The 22,432-nt window shown below is 49.2% G+C and overlaps 2 protein-coding genes and 2 pseudogenes across 4 annotated transcripts in view; 2 read left to right on the top strand and 2 right to left on the bottom strand.

Moving 5' to 3' along the window:
- The window catches only part of LOC309848748 (ligand of Numb protein X 2-like), a 28,591-nt pseudogene extending 25,774 nt beyond the window's left edge, over positions 1-2,817 (top strand). The window contains exon 8 of the transcript XR_014316575.1: positions 2,656-2,817. The product of XR_014316575.1 is annotated as a ligand of Numb protein X 2-like (transcript). The remainder of the gene's footprint in view (positions 1-2,655) is intronic.
- Positions 2,818-3,404: 587 nt separating this feature from the next.
- Positions 3,405-4,841, top strand: LOC309848903 (ras-like protein family member 11A pseudogene; annotated as a pseudogene). The gene is made up of 2 exons: positions 3,405-3,410; positions 4,136-4,841. The product of its transcript is annotated as a ras-like protein family member 11A pseudogene (transcript).
- A 2,698-nt stretch (positions 4,842-7,539) lies between these two features.
- Positions 7,540-22,432, bottom strand: part of LOC309848902 (uncharacterized protein) — a gene marked incomplete at its 3' end in the record, with an annotated part of 34,635 nt that continues 19,742 nt past the window's right edge. Inside the window, exons 2-3 of the mRNA XM_082700939.1 lie at positions 13,863-14,387; positions 7,540-7,631 (exon numbers count right to left, since the gene is read on the bottom strand). Of these exons, the coding sequence (XP_082557065.1) occupies positions 7,540-7,631; positions 13,863-14,382 (612 nt within the window). The 5' untranslated portion in view covers positions 14,383-14,387. The remainder of the gene's footprint in view (positions 7,632-13,862; positions 14,388-22,432) is intronic.
- LOC309848770 (uncharacterized protein) lies at positions 15,662-18,729 on the bottom strand. The gene is made up of 4 exons (XM_082700757.1): positions 18,562-18,729; positions 18,057-18,164; positions 16,488-16,681; positions 15,662-15,903 (listed from the first exon to the last, which is right to left on the bottom strand). The coding sequence occupies exons 1-4, from the start codon at positions 18,697-18,699 to the stop codon at positions 15,840-15,842; spliced, it is 504 nt and encodes a 167-aa protein (XP_082556883.1). The 5' UTR covers positions 18,700-18,729; the 3' UTR covers positions 15,662-15,839.

The following is a 22,432-nucleotide window of genomic DNA, read 5'->3' as shown; positions in this document are numbered from 1 at the left end:
ATTTTTTTTTAAAATTTTTTAAAAATTAAAACATTCTTAAAAAATAAACCATTTACCTTATTAAAGGTAAATTTAATAGTAAGAACTAAGCTAAAAAGACTTGGTGTATCTGTTTATAAAAATGAATAAAGCCATTCTGTCCATGACTATTAAGAAGGTTCTCAAGTGGACCAGCCATGAGATTTGGATGTTCATGCTCTTGCTTTAGAAAAGCTGTCATTTACCACACGTGTACATGCTTAGACTTCGTGTGCATTTTTCACCAGAAAAAAACAGGTCAAAGTGTGGGGCCTTTTGAGAAGCTTTTCTAAAACCCCTTTCTTAATCTTGTTAACTCTCTCTAAAAAAGCAGGATGTCAAAACTCAGTTTTTATTGGACATGAGAGACTCTTTCAGCCAAATCACTGGTGTCCGAGAGTAGGTCTTCTCACCACCTTCGGGACTGTAACCCACCAGGACATTCTGTAGTTGGTCATTGTCTGCTCATGAAAGTGTTTCAGCTCCTGATGAGTGTTGTATATACTTCAGTATTGAAGTTGGAAGAATGTGTATTACTGTCTTTGTTTCTAGATCACTTTAGAGGAATCCTAAAACTGAACTATGATGAAACATTCTGATTCTGAGCCAAGTAGGAAAATGACTGATTTTTTAAAATAAAAATAAACAATAAGAATGCCAGTTTCTGAGACATCTAGCTTCATTTGGATGTAATTTGTAATAACTAGCATTTGTATAGTGCTATGTGATATATATATATATATATCACTTTATATATATATATATATATATATATATACTTTTAATATATATATATTAAAAGTACTTTCACATAAAGAATAGCAGAAAAAACCAGGATGAATGGAATTCATTTGTCTATCATCTAACTTACTGACTTGTCCTTGTGGTAGTGAAAAAGACCAAAAAGGCCTGAAACAGTAACAGAATTTGTATCTCAGGGCCCTGTAGGCATAGATTGGAATGGTTGCTATGAAACCATGGCCGTTCTACCTAATGGTGAGGGGTCAGCCAGCAGAGGGAACTCATTTATCCTCTGGAGTACTCAGCCTGATACACTGACCTGTCACTTGAAACCCAGCATGTCAGAAAGGCCCGGTCCCACACCAGTGGGGGAGAAGTGGTCTCCTCGGCGAGCAGGGGCTGAGCGTGCGCACACCACTGCTGGTGGCCAGGCCGTGCTGGCGCTCCTTTAGTTCTTGTTACCTGGTGTTCCGGGCCAGCTCTGAAGTAAGCTCTTTACCGCTTGTGTTCGGAGCATTTTCAGGTGAATCACGAAGAACAATGATATTTCAGATGAACAGTACACGGGATAATGAAATCTATTTGGGGGGTCTGCCTGTATCAAAAGAGTGTCTATCAGTCTAAGGTCACTATTCTGTGGACTCCTGGGGTTCGTGTGTTGTGTGCAGACCGGTATACACAACCAGGTATTGGGAGGGCCACTGCTCTGTGGGTACCGGCGGCTCTTTCCAGCAGGTCGCACAACACACAGGGTAGCAGCTCTGCTCTTTCTCAAAAGGGAGGGTCTTTCTCTGCAGTTGGCTGGTGGTGTACCAGACAAAACAATTGTTTGTTTTGTGTTGTGCTCTTTTGTTGTTTGTTTTTTGCAGAAGATTCAGAATAATGAAAATAACCTATATCGTCTCTAAAATACCAGGGGACCCTGGGACCCTGCTCTATGCCAGAAGACTTTTTAAAAGTCCTTTCTTATTGGTGAGCTAAGAAACTGGACCAGATTAAAAGTTCTAACATTTCATATATCGCTTACAGAATTGGCTTTAATAAGAAGTCTTTTTAATAGATTAAAAACAGGAAACCTTACCTTAGATGACTAGGTCCAGTTTCATCTAAAAATGAAAAATACTTCGATCTTACAAGGAGATATTTTTTCTGTATCCCTTAGGTGGGGTTTTCTTCTATTTTTAAGTTTTTATTAATTGAGTTCTGATGTTACATTTGCCAACTGACAGTGGCATTTTAACTGAAGCATTTCAGAGTCCCTGGTTAAAAAAAGTAAAAAAAAAAAAAAAAAGCTGTGTGGAGAAAGAAAGATGATTTTCATTAGTGTTTTCTAGATTGAGTTCTCTATTTTGTCAATCAATCTCCCTTAAAATGAGTGCATTGTAAGTGAAGGAGGAAAAAACAACAAATAACTCCTCACATAGATGAAGAAGAGAGAACATTTTCTATGTTTCTTTTATTTGAGTGCTGAGATTAGCAGGACTAGATCCCTTGTGTACCACCTTTTTGTAGATACAAACTCTGTAGATACAGATGGATATCCAAATTGAGGACATTGTTGACAGTGCAAAGAGAAAACGCAGGCACAGAACTATTTTATACGACTTTCTGTGGTGTGACTTGTAACCAGGTGTGTTTAGCTGTGTGTGTGTGTGTGTGTGTGTGTGTGTGTTCATTTGGGAAAAGAAGACGGGACAGTGTTGGACAAATTCCAGTCTACTTAGGACTGAGTCTGTGCTGGAAAATGGGCTGTCAGAATAATGTGTTCAGAAGGAAATAAAATAGCCCCTTTTTGTTTCCCAGCAGCGATAAGGGTAAGGATGGAATGAAGCAAAGGTGAACAGGCGATAAAAGCTGCCCCACTAATTTTTTCTTGACCTTTTGTGTTTGTGATAGTGCCCTTCATAGCTGCCATGATATTGTTTTACGAAGAAGCTACTTGGGAAGTTGGGGCTTTAGTATTGTTGGTGGATATGAAGAGAACACACCAATCAGCCTTTCTTCATTAAAACCATCATCTTGGGAACTCCTGCTTATTATGATGGAAGATTAAAGTGAGTCTTGGGAGATCAGATAATGTGATTCATGTTTATTGTGATGGACACGATCTTGACCAGAGGTTAGCTCCAAACCCAATCTTTGTCCTCTCTCATAAATCAAGTCTCCCTGGAACGTGGCTGCATTCTTCTGTTTGCAACCCCTCCGTGGCTGCCTGTGAGCCCCGGTGGCAGTGTTGAGTCACTGTGACAGAGGCTGTGTGGCCCACAGAGACTGAAATACTTGTTTACTAACTGGGCACGTACCAGCCAGATCTCGACTGAAGCATCCCTTTGACCATCTCGCCGCTGATAGCTCTGTTTTGTTACTCTAATGACAGGGACCAGACCTGAGTCATCCAGTTCAACACAAGGAGATGACAGCTGGCTCTGAGCATCCATTCCACACACACCCCTTGAGTCCAGTCCTGTCATTAGATGACTCTGCTCTATTTTTCCTCTGCAGCACTTATGTCTACCTAACACGATATTTATGCAAACTCCGTGAAAGGGTGGGTGTGGGGGGCCTGTTGCATTTACTGTACATTCCTGGCAGCCGCCGTAACAGTGCCTTGTGTTCAGAGTAAGGTTTCAGTAAATATTTGATGAATGGATGTGAGAGCTGCCAGGCACAATGCTAAGTGCTTGGGATTGTAGTATTGAATCTTAATAGCCCTGTAAGGTAAGTGTTGTCATTGTTATTCCTGTTTGATGCACGAGATAACTAAGTCTTAGAAAGATTAAGAAACTTGCCGACAGTCAAGTAGCTGGAAAAGGTTGACAGAGGTTCACACCCAGGACTCTCTCTCCAGAGCTTGGGCTCTTCACCCCTCAAAGTCCTCAGCCAGCCTCATGCAGCCTCTTTCCTTTATCAAAGCTCAGGCCCTGGGAGAGGAAATAGGTGTTAGATTAAGAGATTCTACAAACTGAAAGGGAAATGGATTCGTGTAGGGTCTTAGAGCTTAGTTTTTTGATGGGAGAGCCAAGATATTTATCTTGGCTTATTTTCAAAGTTTTATTTTCAGTTCCCTAAAGATTGTGCCATTCTTCTTTGAAAGTTCTCAGTGAAGTCATTCTGCAGTCAGCCAGGGCTTGCCACAGAATACCCGCCAAGCGGGGGTTTAAGAATAATGCATTGGCAACAGCCATAAAATAACCCAGGCAGGGAGCTTGCTCTTCCTGCATCCAAAGCCTCCTCCTGCAGAAGTTAGGTAGCATCTACAAACTGTATTTAAGATTTCTCTTTTGAATGCGTTTTTTACAAGCATTTTTCTTATGTTATTTTGAGTCCTCTCCCACTGAGGGCTTCCTTGATCCAGACTCATTTTGATCTTTCTCAGGTCCAAGACAACCTGACCCAAGTAGTTGATTCCCTGTCCAAGTGCGTGCAGTGGGCAGAGGGCTTTCTGTTGGTCTACTCCATCACAGACTACGACAGCTACCAGTCCATCTGCCCCCTTTACCACCACATCCGGAAGGTCCACCCTGACTCTAGGGCTCCTGTCATCATCATGGGCAACAAGGGAGACCTTCTCCATGCCCGTCAGGTGCAAACGCATGATGGCATTCAACTGGCCAATGAACACGGCAGCCTGTTCCTTGAAATTTCCACCAGTGAAAACTATGAGGATTCTGTGATGTGTTTCAGTATCTCTGTAAAGAGGTGAGCAAGCTGCACAGCCTCAGCGGGGAGAGGAGGAGGGCCTCCATCATTCCCCGGCCGCGCTCTCCCAACATGCAAGACCTCAAGAGGCGCTTCAAACAGGCTCTGTCTGTTTGAAATCCCCCTCTGCACTGGGGTAAACCCATCTCACACCAACTTGCCTCCTTTTTACTGTGCATTTGTGCAGCTGAAAAGGACAGGGCACCTCCCTTTTTAATTGCACATTCAAAGTTTATTTTTATACAGACTATTGTTTTTCAAGTATACATGTATTTCTGAAAACCCAGTGATTGCCTAGAAGTTGGTAGAGATTTTTTTAAAATAAAATGATTTTTTTTTTTACTGTAACCACTAGCCACTTTTCCATTAAAGGCAAAATGGCAACATTGCTCCTTGTTTTCTAAATGCCTTTTTATAGAAATCAGACTTGCACTAGAGCCCAGAACGGCTCCATGCTTGCCCTCAGTCTGAACTCCTCTCGGTGTCTTGTGGTACTAGGGGGGGTGATGTAGAGGGAATCTGTTGTGGAAGAAAGAATGTGGAGGAGAAAAGATTTGAGCAACTGCAGGATGTCTGTCAACTAGGGCACTTTGCTACCGGCATGAAATTGATACCATGTGATTTTCAAGGAAAGGGGTTCATAGTATGCTGGTGTTAACAAGTTGGAAACATGAATGGCTGTTTTATTTATGGTGCAAATGGAAGTCTACCCTCTCTACCTGCATTAGAAAACAGAAATTCCTCATGTCAGTAAGTACACCCTACCTAGAGTTGCTTAAACATTCTCCTTCCCGGGGTGCCGGGGTGGCTCAGTCCCTTAAGAGTCGGACTCTTGATTTTGGCTCCAGTCATGATTTCAGGGTCGTGGGATTGAGCCCCACATTAGAACCTGTATTGGGCTCCGTGCTGGGCATGGAACCTGCTTAAGATTCTCCCTCTCTCTGTGTTCCTTCTCCCCTCCCCCACCCCCAATTTCTCCTTCCTGCTCTTTCTCCCTGACCCTCGAATCCGATCAATTCTCTCTCCTGTTTTTCTCTGAAGCATCACTCTGCCAGAGTCCAGGGCTGTATAGCTCTCTTGCCTAGACTGGCAGGCAAGTGGAGGTGAGACCGGTTTCTTGGCCTCTGGACTGACACCCTTCTAATTCTTTCTTTACACCAGAACAACCTGATGAAAACCAACCCTAATCATTTATTTCCATAGGCTGAAAAACCTCAGCTGTGTTCCCCTTAGCCTCCAGATAAAATATAAATGAGGCATGGCATCAAGATTCTTTACTACCTCAGAGTGCCTGGGTGGCTCTGGTTAAGCGTCTGCCTTCAGCTTAGATCATGATCCCAGGGTCCTGGGATTGAGTCCTGCATTGGGCTCCCTGCTCAGCGGGAAGCCTGCTTCTCCCTCTCCCACTCCCCCTGCTTGTATTCCCTCTCTTGCTGTTAATCTTTCTCTCTCTCTCTCTGTCAAATAAATAAATAAGATCTTAAAAACTAAAAGATTCTTGACCACCTCTCCAGCCTTATCATCCCCTCCAACACACACACTCACACAGGTTTACACACCACCTCACACAGTGGGGCTGAAGGCCCATTCAGCAGAACAGTCTGCTATTCTCCATATATGCCAGGTTCTTGCGGGCCTTCCTGCCTTCGCCGGAACTATTCCCTGTGCCTGCAATATTTTTATCTCCTAAAAGATCACTAACTCATTTTTCAGGACCCAAGTCATATGCTCTGTTCAGCCCCCGGGCTGCCCACTCTGAGGCCTCTTCTACACCTGCAGCATTTCTGGGACACTTGACCCATGTCACAGAGCTAGTTGTCACCCCTGGTGGAAGGACCACTGCTTGTGGCTGTAACTGCACTTCATTCTTTTTTTTTTTTTTTTAAGATTTTATTTATTTATTTGACAGAGACATAATGGGAGAGGGAGCACAAGCAAGGGGAGTTGGAGAGGGAAAACCAGGCATCCCATCGAGCAAAGAGCCCAGTGTGGGTCTCGATCCCAGGATCCTGGGAACATGACCTGATCCAAAGGCAGACACTTAATGACTGAGCCACCCAGGTGCCCCTGTAGCTGCATTTCATGACTTTGTACTTAGGCTTCTGGCCTAGTGCTTGCACCGAGTGGTAGGTTTCCAGTAAATATTCAATGAATAATATGATAGCTGAATACGTTATTTTTTGGTGCCAAGGGACAGTAACAGGAGGTTGCATGAAACAACTTGTCACATCTGCAGAACAAGGACGAGATACTCTGAGTAGTTAAAGTACTTGAAGAGCAGTGACAGAGAGGAAATGACACATATCTAGCTTCTGGCCATTGTGGACCATTACCCCCACCTTCCAAGGACTCCTGTGTCCATGTTCATGCTGTTAACACCATTCTTCCCTATGGTTGATGAGTGTGTACTGTGCAAAATGGCATAAAGGATTACAAAAATGAGATAATTCACGTTTAAAGCAATGTCCAAATAATTAAGGAAAAATACGATTTTGAATCTATTATCTTTGAAAGAGTGCCTAATTCTTCTTCCTCAAAACAAAAGCAGTTCTATCATCAGTATCTTCTGTTACCGTACATCTTAACTTCGCAGGAGAGGACAGGAAGCAACAGGCTGACCCAATCATTGCCACACCCCCAGCATGCCCAGACTGCCACCCAGTGCCCAGGGCTCCTTTTCCTCTAAGGAGTGGAGATCAGACATCCCATGGGAAAGAGTTTTGAACATCCCATGGGAAAAGTCATCATGGAAAAGCTAAAAAGAACAATATGAGAGATGTCCCAAGGCAGCCTGTGATGAAGTTCCAAGTGAGAATGGTAAGGACAGGAAGTACCCTTGAGCTCTCCAGCGGGGAGCACAGTGGGGATCAGAAGGGTCAAAAGATGAGTCACAGGGCAGTTCTAAAGGGGGTAGCAGCCTCTTGGGGCTCAGGCAGGCTGGAAGGTCAAGCGGAAAGCACTCCCCATGGTATTTTTTCCTGTCCTCAGCATCACAAATAACTGATCTCCTCCCGGGGCCTCAAAGCTTCCTTTATTTCTGGTCCCCAGAACAGACCCAACATACATACTGGAGCTCTGGTGTCAGAAGGACCCCAGTGCCCGTTCCCCAGGCCTCCTGCTGATGGGGGTGAGGTGCGTGGGATGCATCTGGAAGGAGCCCTGGGATAGTGGCCCTGGAGATGGGGGAGGGGAGCCTGGAGTTATCAGGAGGCAGTTAGGGTGGAAAGCTGTCAGATTTGCAGGTAGGAAAGAGGGTCTGAGGATTTGGGCTTGACTGGATGCTGAGGAAGCCCTTTGAGGAAGCTTAGCTCTGAGCCCACTTCCCCTTCCTGCAGAAGTGGGGTGGGCAGAGCCATCAGAGCCCTGGGTGGGTCACAGCTCATTGGGCAGGAGATTGGAAAGGTGGGCAGGTGGTAAGATTATCCCCAGATCTTTATCACAGTTTCACCTTCCCTCTGCAGTGTCGTCCCCAGTGTCCTCTCCATCCTCACGTCCCCTCCTCCGTCTGTGCCCCCTCCGCCACCTCCTGCCTCTGTTTCTGAGACCACCCTACCCCCCCCACCCCTGTCTCCATCTCCACAGCCGCCGCTCATCCTCCTTCTGGTCGAGGCTTCGTTAGAATTCTGTTCTGAAATTGCAGCACGATTTAATTAGCATGCCTATGTGGTGTGGTCCCGGAGATACAGATGAAACCTAAATGGCTAAATAGTACATTCTGCAACATTCTGTGCCTCCCATGCCCCTCATGAAAAGCAAACTCGAATAATGGGAAAATCAATCTATCATAGCATAAGAAAATAAACTTGTTTTGCTTGTGTCGAGGCAAAGGGCACAACGGAAGTTCTAAAGTTTATTAATATCTCTTTAGAGGACTGGATTAAAATAAATAGCTGTGGAAGGCAGCAGCAAACAATAGAGCAAATGGAATAGACAAGATGACTGTTTAGTCATGAACTTGGGGCTCGAATAGCTTTTTTGTTCTGTGCATGTGTTGTAATTTCTACTTCTCACTATGCAATATTACGGATTTAGATGTACAATGTGATGATATTTTGTATGATTAATAATTTTTTCTTACCATTTGATATGTCTCCAAAAGGTGGGGTATTTTTAAAGACTTTGTTAAAATGAGTCTTAAGCTATCTTGACACTCAATAAGAAAGGCATGATAGGGGGTGCCTGGGTCGCTCAGGGGGTTAAAGGCTCTGCTTTCAGCTAGGGTCATGATCTCGGGGTATTGGGATGGAGACCCCCGTCAGGCTCTCTGCTCAGTGGGGAGCCTGCTTCCTCCTCTCTCTGCCTGACTCTCTGCCTACTTGTGATCTCTCTCTCTGTCAAATAAATAAATAAATAAATAAATAAAATCTTAAAAAAAAAAGAAAGAAGTGAGCTAGGGGTTCGCCTCAACCCCTTGGTGACACTGATGTCTGCATGTACCAGTACCTGCGCTTTGTCCGAGGGACTCTCTTGGAGCACTGGGAATCACAGCAAACTTCCGAAACTCTGCCTTCTCTGGAAAGAAGCAGAGCACCATAAAGAAGAAAACTCCAGGACTGGATGGGGCCTGTTTCCCCAGTGACTTGGCTCTGAAGCCCCCCTGCTCTGGAGAAGGGCGGAGGGATCAGCGCCATCCCAGCTCTGCTAATCGTTGGCTGTGTCGCTTTGGACAAGGTACTTAACCTCTCTGAGCTGCGGCATTGTCATCTGTCAGTTTAAGGTAATCCTAACACCCCTCACCCCACCCCCCAACCCGGGGACAGTGTCCTGAAAACCCTTAACAGAACACTTGACAGCATTCCGGAAGGGAGCTGTTCTTCCCTCCCGTGCGAACCTTTCTTGCTAGCTCCTGCCTCTGAGTGTTCTCTCCACGGCGGGGCCAACGACTGAACAGAATGGTGTATCTCTTTCAACCCAGAACATAACCTCTTATGGAACACAGTGAGGTTTTAAGCAGACGTGCAAAGTGGTTTCTCTCTGACTGTTATCAAACATGAATCTGGGGTTTGGGAATCTCTGGCAGTGGCTTTCCTCCATTGACCCCAGCATTTGACGAGGGCCCAGAAGACCTGTCCGTGACCTTGTCCTTGAAAGGCTGGAGTCATGCCCCCCAAATCCATGTCTTTCTGTGAGAGATGTCTCGTTCACCCCTGCTCCTCCTGAACATCACTGACCTTACTCACTTTTTCAAGCCGAACAATATGAATACGAGACCAGGGTGTTAACCAGCCAAGGGGACGCCTGAGGCTGAGCCCATCCACAGCCCACCACAGGCTCGGGAGCATCACAAACACGCAAAACCTAAGGACTCTGAGCAAATATTTATTAAATCCAGTACACTGAAGGCACAGGCCTTGACTGCAGCTCTCTGGAAAAGTAATCATGATTTCCCCAGCTGGTAAGTCAGCTTGTTTATCTTCCGCATATTTTTTAACGAAGATCTGTTATGATTTCCCTTTACAGTGGTTAAGGCTCAGCACGCCAATTAGTTTGGATTTACTCCACTTGACATCATCTCCTAAATTGGGTTTTTGCCTCTTTGTGCCCTGATAACTCATCCAAACACCCATTTTATGGCTTCTGTTGGTAATACCTGAAGCCCGGATGCTTATTACTGAAATCGTTCCTTCGCTTCCCCATTTCTGTGCAAGGGAAAAGCTGGCACAAATCTCCTTTGGTGTGTGAGATGGATGCCCTATTTTGCCTTGCCAGTGGCCAGATACTCTCCTCTGACCAAGACCTTGCCCACAGGCTACAATGCCAGGGCCAGCCGACAGCGTCTGCTTTCCAGAACAAATTCCACCTCTGGGCGATGATGGTACTCTCTTCCCAGGACACAGCCCGCAGTTGATGCAGTTGCCTCCTTGGTGGGCTCTCATTTCCCCTATGTCTCCCCCAGGCCAGGTTTTCTTTCGGGGCCACGAGGCTAAGTGGAACCTGGGCAGCTGTACCAGCAGCACTGACAGAGGTAGCCAGTGAGGGGCCCAGCACCAGACCCTGAGTCGGACATCACCTCTATGACCCAGGGCTAGCAACCTAGCCTTCTTGGCTCCATTTCCTCACTAGCAGAATGAGGTTAATAAAGGAAAGCCTACCTTGAAAAATTAGAAATAATCGTTAGATCTGGGTTTCTCCAGGCCGTGCCAGCTAAGTCTTATGTTAAGCCCCCCCAAACAGCAACCCTTAGCATTTCCAAGGAATGGTCTATGTGGGTCTTCCCTCTCCATCAGGGACCCTCATGTGCTCATGATCAGCACCCCAGATATGGCCTGGTGTTGGCCAACTCCTGCCCTCTATCATGGCCTACTTCAGTGGAATGGGAACATGAGGCCCATGATCCTTGCCCCAGAGCCTTGGGGATGCACAAAACTGAAGCCACAGAAGAAATCCAAAGATCCAATGGTGATGAGCACACAGGTGCCCCTTCCTGTGGCTGCTGAAGTTGCTGGCCCCATGGAGCCTGTCGAGACCATCCTGTGAATTGTAAGGGGCACTTCCTTCTCCCATTGGTTATTTCATTGTACCATCTTCTACTGAGGCTATGTTCAGGGGGGCAGGAAGATGTCAGGTGATAGATCTCAGTAGTTCTAGGACACACTCCTCCTCTCCCGACCCTGACCCATTCATTCACTTATCCAACAGCTACATCTCCAGTCCCAACTACTTAGCAGGCATTGGGGTCTGCCCCAGGGATACAATGGTGAACAAAATCAGGGCAACCCTTGGCCTTATGGAGCTCACAGGCTGCTGGGGGACAGTGGACAGTCAGCGTGGTAAATGCTCTGATAGGAAATATAGGGTGCTCTGTCTTAGATACTGGGCACCGCGAGGTCAAGGAAGGTTTCTCAGAGGAAGCCTATTCAAAACTTGAATAGCAGCTCTCTCACCTCTGGGAGGCTCTCTTCAAGAGACCCCCACCAACAGACTCTTTGCAGGGCACTTCATGGGTCCTGCAGGCAAGTCGAACAGCCCTCTGTCCTGGGGAAGAACTAGGTGAGCTCGACCCAGACACCCAAATGCGTGTGCAAAGAGCCCAGCACAGTGCCTGGCCCAGAGCAAGTCAGTGAAAGAGAAAAGGGAACTTGTTTTTTCTTACTTACAGGCTTTTAGCCAATGATATGGGGCTTGTCTGATAGTGGGTAGTCATTTGAAACAGTCCTAAGATGGGCTGAGGGGAAGTGGGGGTGCAAAGGTAGAGAGAATTAACATGACAGGGGACCTAAAGACACACTTCCCCATGGCCACCGGGGTTCCCCTAAAGGATTTCTTCCCATGGTAATTTTGTGCAGTTTCTTTTTGCTGATAGAACAGCAGTAACTTGCATTTTTAGTAGCAAGAAGTTTTTCTTTCCTTTCCTCTTATTCCTTGGGTTTGTCTCTTTATGGTTTCCTGTGTTCTGACATCCTCTCCTTTCTTCACTTGAAAGTAAAGCAAATTAAACCGGATGAAAATCCTCTGTAAAGAGACATCTTGATCCACCAGCAGCTTGGCAGCCAAGGGAAATTTGCATCTCTTCAATTCCTTGTAATTATTCATTTCCTTTCTCTTTCCCCTCTTGAACAGAATGGCAGCACAGCACGCCTGGTTTTTCCCTAGATAAGAACTTGAAAGGGTGAAACTGAGGGCAATGACTCAGCTCTCTTTTCCAGACTCCTCAGTGTCCCTGAATTTTTGCCCTAGAGTTCCTGAGGAGGAGGGCCACTCCAGCCCCAAGCAAAGTCTAGCAACGGATGCATTAAGTAATATTCCTCTGAAAATGTATTGTCATGCCATTAAGGGTTTTCTGTTTAATATTTATTATCCACTTATAGTGCATTTGGTGTTAAGTGAAGCCATAAAAAGTTCAAAATCAATTCTAACAACAATAACTGTTCCTATTTGCGGTTTATGGTTTAAGGTTTGGTTTCTCCTGTATTTACAGGTTGTGCAGTTAAGTGGCAGGCTCAAACAGCCCAGCCAGGGTTTGGACCTGCTTCGAGAGAAGGCAGCTCTGACCTGCCCTTGAATGGAAGTCACAGAATTCCCCCACCCAATCCCCCAAACTAGAGCCCTCCTTGCTGTTGCCATGGTGATGTGAAGATCCACCTCCTTTTTTTAATGCCAATCACCATCTCCAGTTCAGACCTGTCCGAAGTGATAGACTTGTAGACATAGTAGCTTCCTGGGCTTTGCTCTATGATGTTACTACGTCACATCAAACTCAACCCTTCTGAGGCTAAATGAGAACCTTACACACTAAAACCTGTGCCTCCTACCAGCTTCCCAAGCTACAGGGCTGGGAGTTCTGTCACCTCTCCCCGATTGCTCAAGGAAAGAAGGAGCTGGAGCAATGGTCATTTCTCTGGGCATTAACCACCCTCCAGTGAATCCACCCCAAACACTGTAGTATGTAATGAAAAGAACCTGGAAAGGTTAAACTCTACACAACTCCTGTCTCACTGAGGTCCATTTGTTCATGACCTGAGAAGAGGAAAGGCAGGGAAGAAGGATGCCATGTGTGATGGGGGATTATTCCTTGGTAGAAGGAACGTGCCTTCTTTTTTTCATCTTTAAATCATTATTGACTAAATAGACATAGTCTGGATAAAGCCTAAAGAACTCTTTTATGACCTAACTTGTTAGCAAGAAAGGAGAATATTTAAGATATGATTTTAATATTTGATAAGATGCCCATCAGAATAGTTGAAACGCAGACTACCCGGGAAATTGAAAGCATGTAAAGGTGTCTCATGGACCCAGACATTTCTCTCATGGTTTCTGCTTTTCAAGGCATGCTTCTAAATGGGAAACCTAGCTCAGAATGAAAATAGTTCATTTGGGGGCTTCCCGTGATCTTTGTTCTTTCAGGAACATTCCTATGTAATAAAATGTTATTTGTATAACAAAGTTTGAAAAGAGGGGAATCACGCTTATATTCTGCAGACACACACAGAAGGCCATATTGTAGGATTCCAGGCAGAGGAAAATCCAAGTCGAGGTGAAGTGGGGGAGACAGAGAGCAGAGCAGCGGTTGCAGGGACTGGGCGAGGGACAGAGCAGTGAGCGATGAGGAGCGCGGGTGTCTCTGTGACGGAAACGTCGTAGAACGACATGGTTGTGCAACACCCTGAATGGACCTAATGAAACCTCCATATCCCACTGCAAAGGATGTGAGTAAAATTTTATGTAAACTCAAATTCTACTTTAATAAATTAAATCTAAGAAGTAATTATAGAGGTGAACACAGAACACAAATATGATAAAAAAGGAAATGACGGGGGAGGAGGAGATATGCTCTGGGGGTCCAACCAGCACGAGCTGCTGCTCAGGGGCCAAGCCTGCTTGCTCCACGGAGGCAGGGGGCGGCAGCTCGGGGGCCGAGCCTGCTTGCTCCACGTAGGCAGGGGGCGGCAGCTCAGGGGCCGAGCCTGCTTGCTCCACGGAGGCAGGGGGCTGCAGCTCGGCTGCTTGCTCCACGTAGGCAGGGGGCAGCAGCTCGGGGACCGAGACTGCTTGCTCCACGGAGGCAGGGGGCGGCAGCTCGGGGGCCGAGACTGCTTGCTCCACGGAGGCAGGGGGCGGCAGCTCGGGGACCGAGACTGCTTGCTCCACGGAGGCAGGGGGCGGCAGCTCGGGGGCCGAGCCTGCTTGCTCCACGGAGGCAGGGGGCGGCAGCTCGGGGGCCGAGCCTGCTTGCTCCACGGAGGCAGGGGGCGGCAGCTCTGGGGCCGAGCCTGCTTGCTCCACGGAGGCAGGGGGCGGCAGCTCTGGGGCCGAGCCTGCTTGCTCCTCGGAGGCAGGGGGCGGCATCTCCGGGGCCGAGACTGCTTGCTCCACGGAGGCAGGTGGCGGCAGCTCGGGGGCAGGACCCTGCTGGTCATCCAGGAAAGTCAAAAGGCCTGGTGGCTCTTCCGTGGCAGAGAAGTGAACGAGGGCCCTGACGACCATCTGCCCTGGTCCCAGAGGTGCAGCGGGTGCCAGAGGGGCTGCTGGAACAACTTCCTGATCTGGCTCTGGGGCCGGTGCTGTAGCTCCAAGAAGAGAAAGCATCATCAGCTTGATTGACTTCCCTTTTGCCTTTCCCTTTCCCCACCACTCAGCGTGGCCTGCGTTCAAGACCCAGCCCCTGGAAGGTGTCCCCGACGGAAGCCCATGGGGACAGGGATCTGAGACGACTCACTCTCTTCGGCCCAATTACAATCTACGGAGGCTTCCTCAGGGTGGCCACCCTGCCTCCTCCTCAGGCCCACACCAGTTACCCCCAGTCCTCCTCACCCCCAGCCTCTGGCTCCGTGGCCTTTCTGGGAGGGCATTGAATTTCTGTCAGCAGAAGCTGGGCATGGCGCTGCAGGTCTGAGCCCGGCACATAGACCTGCAGGTAGGCCAGCAGCGTATGCAAGCTGGGAAACTCTGGAGGCTCCACAAAATCTTCTGGATACTTTTCCACCCAGGTGTTTAGGATGGCATAGATGGCCCTGGGGACAGACATGGAGACAGAAAAGTCAGAGGACAAGGTATGCATCCAAACCAAAATCCCAGGGAACCCCTGTGGGAACCTGGGCCCCTGGGCTGTCAGCTCCTGCCTGAGACCAGTCGGACTCCTTGTCCAATTGCGACCTGGCAGTCCTGCCCGAGACAGGCCTGCTCCCAGACGGCGGGCTGGCCAAAAGCCTCTAGGAGTGGGAGTCCGTGATCAATGGGGTGATCATTTCTGGACTTCTTAGGGGAGCTGGACACACTCCTCAGTCTGTCTCCTTGGCCACAAGCCACTTCAATTCACTGCATGTGCCCAGGGAGGGGTGGTGTCTGGCCTCTTAATTACCCTCACTGCACTCGCCTCTGCTCCGTGAAGATCCAACCGAGGAGGGAACAAAGGGACTCTGTCTCTAGCCAGGCCTTCCCCGGACCCTCCCCATACCTCCACCGTTACCTCCTCTGCCCAGTCACTAGGTGCCATGAGAGTGGGTCTGTTTCCACTGACACTCACCTCCCACAGGGTGTGGGATGGCTGCTGCTCCCTGGGCTCTACTGGGTCACCACTCTCCCTGAGCCCCCTCTGAGCACCCAGCATGCAGGTGCCAACATACTGCTCTACGATGGTTCCTAAATCCTGCGTTCTGGGTCCCAGAATTGGGGCAGAGAGAGGGTTGGGAGGTGGCAGGGATGGAGCATGACCCTCTCAGGGGTGGAAACTGTCCTCCATGCCCCTCTGCTCTCCCACAGTGCTCACACACCTACCCCAGCTCCCCAGGGCACCTTCCTAGTTTCCAGTAGAAGCTCTCAGACATTTACCCTAAAGCAGGAATCACAGAGGTGTGCATGAAGGTCCATCAGCCCCTTGAACTCACAGGACCCTCACTGCCCTGCTGGAGAGGGAAGGCCCTCCTGGAGCAGCCAAAGCTTACTCACATGTCGCGCTGCTCCTGGGATCTCTTGACCTCTTCATACGTGGAGTAATAGCACCCGAATCTGGAGGAGGCCAGGGGGCATCACATGAGATGTTTGCGGATGTTGGCTCTCACCCTCTGACCCTCGACTAGCCTGCAGCCCTGGGGTGCTGTCTGTTCTGTGCCGGGATCCCATTCAGCTCCGAGATAATCGCCTCCACCTACCGGGGCTTCCTGAATGCTTGCTGAATGAAAGGGCCCCAACCAGCCCATCACCAACATCTGAGGGGGCCTGGCCCTGCTCACCCCCAGGGATGATTGTTCTGGATTCATCCAGACACAGACCCCAGAAAGAATCTCAGATCTCCCTTTCAATGGCAAAGGAGCCCTGCTCAAGATCACAGTGAGAGTAGGGATTAGGCAGAGGCTTCATCATGAGGGGCACGGGAGTGTTCAAAGAGCATGCCCACAGGCCCTCCAGCAGACTTTTCCACCGGCGCAGGCTGCCAGGTGTCCTTTCTGACACCTGCCACTGAGTCCCTATAATACCTCTGCCCCAGTTAGGAGTAAGGGAAAGTTTGGGGAAGCTTGGGGACCTGCCAAAGTCTCACAACCAGGCATTGGCCTATTCCCACGGGACAGTTAGGGGCAGGGGAGGATGCTCACCTTGCACATAGTTGGTCCATCACCTCCCCGGTGCTGGCAAAGGTGTCGTATGTGTCCAGAAAGGTGTGGACACAGTGTAGATCTTGTCTGAGGATGGCAGGCACCAGGTGATCAATTGCGTCCTCCAGCTTGTTGGCCCGCTCTGCCATCAGCAGTGAGGTCCTCGTCCTCTTCCTGGTTGAACCATTTTTCCCCTGAGGTGAATCAGAGGAGACATGAGTCAGTGCTGTGGCCACCAGGAGGGTTGGGGCTTGGAGGGCAGAATGAGCCCCCAGATCTCAGGGACTTCTGCAAGAGGTGGGACAAAAGAGCCCAGAGTCTGAAAAACAATCACTGACTCAGTGTCTCATTGGGTTCAGCCTAAGGCTCTTGGTTTTGCTTCAGGTCATGGTCTCCGTGTCCTGAGGCTTTGTTCCTCATAGAGCTGGCTGTGTCCATAGGGCAGTGTCTGCTTGAGGATTCTGTCTCTCCCTCTGCTTCTCCCCACTCTCCCCCTGTCTCTCTCTCAAATCCATCAATCAACCAATCAGTTAAGAAGCCTTTAAGGCAAAGAGAAAATGTTCTTGGTATCCATATAAAGAATTGATAGAAATGATGTCTCAACTTCCTAGAATCTCAGGACCCTTTGTGAGTAGAGTATCGATAGCATGTCCCTGCGTGAGTGGCATGGATCCTGTGATTTCTGATGACATAGCCCATTCTTTTTATTTTTTCAAAAGACATTTTATTTATTCATTTGACACAGAGAGAGGTCACAAATAGGCAGAGAGGCAGCCAGACAGAGAGGGGGAAACAGGCTCCCCACTCAGCAGAGACCCATGATGTGGGCCTCAATCCTAGGACCCTGAGACCATGACCTGAGCTGCAGGCAGAGGCTGAACCCCCTGAGCCACCCAGGCACCCAACATATCTTGAGATGAGAACACAGAGATGTTTTAGGCAAGAGGGCTTAGGATTGGAGGGCATGGAGGCTGTAGGATGCAGCACTATGCATTGGCCACAGAAGGGATTACATCCAGTCCTGCCCCAGTAAAGGGCTCCATGGCTGTGATCAATGACTGGCCTTACGGACTGCCGTGCAGTGCAGTGCAGTGAGGCCCCTGTTCCTGTCCTTGGGGGGGCCCCAACCATGTGTTCCATCAATACCAAAGCGCAGAGCAAGAGACAGAGTACCATGGGCCCCATGTCTCTTTGGATCAGAGTTTCCCAACTCATTCTTGCAAATGATGATTTGCAATACTTGAAGAACTTGAGGAAGGACTGTGGGCCAGTGGGGGCACCTGGGAGCACGAGTTAGGAAAATGCCTAGGCCAGGGCAAAAGGAGTCTAGATCAACGGGATGAGACCTGGTCTAAAGTCTCTTTAATGATACTCCTATAAGTATGTGGACAATGGCTGTGCTTCTGTCCAAGGCATGGGCAGGACCATGAGGGCCAGTTTGGGGAAGAGATGGGATGCAGATTCATGGGAGTTCAGGACTCTAGGAGGCCAGGCTGGCTTCTAGGAAGTGGGGCCCTTGGTGTTGCATCAGTGCCCCAGGGGTCGGGTCTCCCCAGCACCTGCACTCACCCTGAGCCAGCGCCAGACTCTGTTGGCCCTGTGTGGCTTCTTGTCCTTGGAGGAAGGAGAGCAAGGATTCTCCTCGTTCACCTCCTCCACCATGTCCTCTGGAGCGTTCTGTAAAGACAGTGCCCAGCAGCCAGGCAGGAGGCCTTAGAGCCCTGTTTGGAGGCCTTTGCTGGTCTTCAGACCCAGGGCGCTCCATTCCAGACACACCATAGCCCAGGATGCAGAGCCCTCCCCCAAGGAGAGAAACGTGGCCCAGCTTCAGGACCTTGGTGTGCTCTGGCACAGCTCAGAGGCACCTCAGGAATCCCCGGTGCACCCTGCCCACCATGACATTGGTGTGAACAAGAAGGGATCACCAGGGTATCCACTGTGCTCACCCTCCTCCAGCCCATGGGCAGGAACCCCCACATATCCCTCCTCCCCTCAAACTCCAGAGGAAGGGATGGGGCTTCCCTAGGACGGTTCAGAGGGGTGGGCATCGCCTAGTCTCCTCAGAAGTAAGTACCTTATGGCGTCTCCCTCGAAATATCCTGAGGCATCGTGGGGGTGGTTTCAGCCAATGCCTGCAACATGAAAACAAGCCATTTTCCTGGGGGTTCTGACACCCAGAGCCCCGGAAACTCGGCACACAACACGAAAACATCTTTCTGTGTCAGATGTCCTGAGCCCAGTAACCCTGCTACCGGACTAGAATGTGGGTGCCTGGTTGCAGGGGTTCCAAGTTCTGGGGGCAGGTTGTCAAGGAAGTGACATCACTTCCTGTGATCCCCTACCAAGGCCCACTCCTGGTTGGACCCCTACACGATCAGTGCTCCGGTCTGCCATCTCCTCTTGCCCCTTCTGCATGCAAGGACACATCTCATCTGTACACAGTGACCCCAACACACCCCTCGGAACAGGCCCCCAGGGAAGGTCTGGGAGCAGCCAGGGCCCCAGCTTGCAAACACACCTGGTTTCAGACACAAGTCTCTATACTTACCTGGTTTGGACCTTAGATAAGCCATTGTGCCTGACAGGGATGGTCCCTTCTCTGCCAAATATGGATGATTCCAGCATGTCTTTCTATCAGATGTCCACAGGCATAGGTTGGATAATAGCTATGATGTTAGAGGAGTGCTGTCACATGTAGGAAATACCTCCCACCCAATTTCCTCCCTCCTATCAACTTCTTGGAATCTGCTACTCATCAGATCCCACCCCACAGTCCCTCCTGGGGTGTGTGTTTGTGTGCACCAGCACACAAGCTCCTGTGTGCACACATGTGTTCATCGGTGCTCACGTTCTGGAGTCCCAGAAGAGGACAGCCCCACTTACAGAGGGCTGGGTAATAGCTTCCCAAGTTCTTAGGCTTCGAATTTTCAACGCAAACCCTAAAGAGGGGACTGGAGTCTTGGCCCTTGATGGTCAGAATGTACCCTTACCCCTAGAGACCGCCTGTTCCAGGATGCAGGCCATTCTCTCCTTTCTAAAGGGTGTGATGCAGATAGGGGTCCATCCAGTGGGTTGCCATGACCCGGGATCCTCCTCAGACAAGAACCTTGGCATATGTCTCCGCTCTAGGATATCAATGATCACCCTCAGCCCGATCACATTTCCAGGCTGACAGCCACTTCCTTCCAGAAAAACTTTTACAGAGCCCCCAGTGAATGGCTACGTTGCATCCCAGACCCCAACTTTGAGGACACTCAAAGAGCTGGGTTCAAGCCTGCTAAGCCTCCCTACGAGTCTGATTCTGGGCAAGGCCCGGACCCTGCAGGGATCTTCACAGTGTCCCTTCAGGGGCTCCATTGGTTCCCCAACTCCTTTGTAGACATGTTTTTGTGACCCTGAGTGTGGTCCTGACTTGGTGATTCACTTCCATGTCACAGAACGTGGCAACATGACCCAAAGGCCCTTCTGAGATTTCGTTCTAAAAGTTCACTGCCCAGCCGCATGTTGACTTGGACCCATGTTCTCTCTCTGATCTTCACACTGGAGCACAAGCCCCTAGGTTGAACCATGATACAGACATATTCACATGGCCCAGCCCTGTGGGTCCACAGCAGACAGAAGAAGTCAGGTCTTTGAGATGGGCTGTATCTAGCCCATGCCCCTGAGTTTGCTCAGGTTCTCGGTGAAGCAGGTTGTCCCTTGGTGTTGTCAGCAGCCCAGCTTAAGGAGAGACTCTGGAAGGAGCCCCCAGCGGAGCACTGCTGGATTCCTGATCCCCTGAGACCATGAGGCAGCGTTTGTGGGTTCAGCCACTGAGTGTGGGGAAGTGCGGTCACACAGCCCTGGGAGAAGGGCACTGATACTGACCAACTTCCCGGGCCCTGGCCCTCCTCCCCTCCCACTCTGGTCCTTCCTCAGCTTCTCTGGCCACCCTGGCCCCCTTTCTAACCTCCAGTCCTCTGCTCCATGGTGCCCTCCGCCAGGTGGAATGCACTCGCATTTTTGCAGGGCTGTCTCCTTCTTTTCCTCCCGCAGGAATTCTCTGTGTCATCTCAGCACAGCCTTGTCATACCCCTCACCGGGTGGAGTTCGGGCCTTAGTTGTGTCCCTTGCTCTTTTGCTGTGGAGCAATCGCTTTTTCTGTTCACATTTTGGTTTCTCGTTTGTCCATCTTCTCCTCTAGACCCTGAGCTCTCACGAGGAGAACCCGCTGGGCTGATAAGCACTGGCACCATCTGAGTGCGCAGTGCCCAGTGGCTGAAAGAACGGGAGACGGGATCTGTCCCAGCACAGACCAGCTCCGTTGTTTGAGCCTCACTGATTTTAGTCCTGTGTAAGTCTTATGTTTTGTTTTTTTAAGTTAACTGTGCCTGATGTGGACCTCGAACTCATAACCCTGAGATCAAGGATCCTAGTGCCTGAGGAAGCCAGGTGCCTCTTTGGTCCTCTTTAACGGTTTTAGGCTGATCACTATTCAAGTGAACTTGGTCATTTCAACATGCTGTACGGAGCTATATTACATTACGCTGAATGACCATGTAACTCCCCAGGTTTTGGTAGCCTGTCACCACAGAGGTCCCCCCCTTGACAGTGCTGAGTGGATCTTCAGATTAGAGACTGAAATCCTTTCTGTGTTCTTCAGGAGCCCAGAGTCTCTCCACCATCGGCCTTCTCCCTCCTTGGGATGACATGCACCTCTGATGCCATCAGCACAAGAAGAAAGATGACAAGGAAATACACACAGGAGGGTGTTTCTGGCCAGGTCTTGAAGGTCTCAAGGTTCACTTTGATGCTCAATCTTTTATGTATTGTTGTAGGATTTTATTTCTTTATTAGAGGGAAAAGAGCACAAGCAGGGGGAGGGGTAGAGGGAGGAGAACCAGAGAGATGCTGATCTGAGGAGGACAGGGGGTGGCTGATATAGACCTGTGCAGGGAACACCGGAGGCCGCCCAGACCTAGCCTCCGTCATCTGGTGGGCCAGGAGTAAGGAGTAGCCTCAGATCCCTGTGCCCATGACCTGCTATCAGGGGAGACCCTCTAGGGATTGCTTCCTGGACTCAGAGAACATTGAACGGTGGGGAAATTTTCCTTGATTTAGGAGGGATGTAAAAGTCAATCATTGGGTTGATACTTTCTCTTCTTGGACCGACAGCCCCAACCTCAGAACAAGATGCTGAACCACCTCAAGTGCTACCTCTAGCTCCCACTGTGGTGCCTGCCGCAGCTTCAGAGCCCGAGGGGCCTGGATGGGAACCAGTTGTGAGTGTGATACAGCTATGGATACAGCCGAGGGGAGGCACCTACCTGAAGGAGCCTACTGCAAAAGTTTCTATGGACAACCAGGTGCATGATTGAAAGACTTAGGGGTCTACCCCTGTGGGGGACATTCCTGGCTTAAAAGTGTTCAAGCGATGAAGTGGGGCAATATCCCAGGTGTGACAGCATGATCTCAGGATCCCGGGGGTCCCCAGAAGACCAGCTGGGGCCTGAATGCTTCCGAGTTCCCAGACATCAGTTAGGGAGGATGGCTGAAAACCACGAAGCTAGGTCCCGGCTTTCTGCTCTGGGAAGCAAGCTGGGCCCAGACACCACCTTATTCCATCCACAAAGTCTCACACATCTCGCCATTCTGGTTGCAATGAAGAAATGGACTGTACACCAGAATTTCGTACCTGTGGATTATGCCCAGGATTTAAGGTGCTAGAGAAACTTTTTTTGACATAAGGATGGAGAAATGGTTCCTCCACAACAGCTACTGGAAGGACAACTGAAGGATTATTTCAGCACAGGAAGTCAGACCTGCAGGAGTGAATGGGAAACAAAGAGTCCGGTAGGTAAGTAGTTAGCCAACATGTCGGGAAATCTGAATTACCATTAGCTGTAAAACACACGAAAAAGCCATTTCGGGAGATGTTAGTGACAAGTTGGAATGACATGATAATG

Source organism: Mustela nivalis (assembly GCF_964662115.1).
Source record: "Mustela nivalis genome assembly, chromosome: 15".
Lineage (NCBI taxonomy): Eukaryota > Metazoa > Chordata > Mammalia > Carnivora > Mustelidae > Mustela > Mustela nivalis.
This window is presented reverse-complemented; position numbering and strand designations above follow the sequence as displayed.

Bases quoted from the DNA above. Each gene is read 5' to 3' on its own strand.
- LOC309848770 (XM_082700757.1), bottom strand. From the start codon at position 18,699: ATGTTTTCGTGTTGTGTGCCGAGTTTCCGGGGCTCTGGGTGTCAGAAC. The intron at 18,165-18,561 runs GTACTTACTTCT...CTGTCTTTACAG, and splicing joins TTCGAGGGAGACGCCATAAG to AACGCTCCAGAGGACATGGT. The intron at 15,904-16,487 runs GTGAGCATCCTC...GGCCTCCTCCAG, and splicing joins ATGGACCAACTATGTGCAAG to ATTCGGGTGCTATTACTCCA.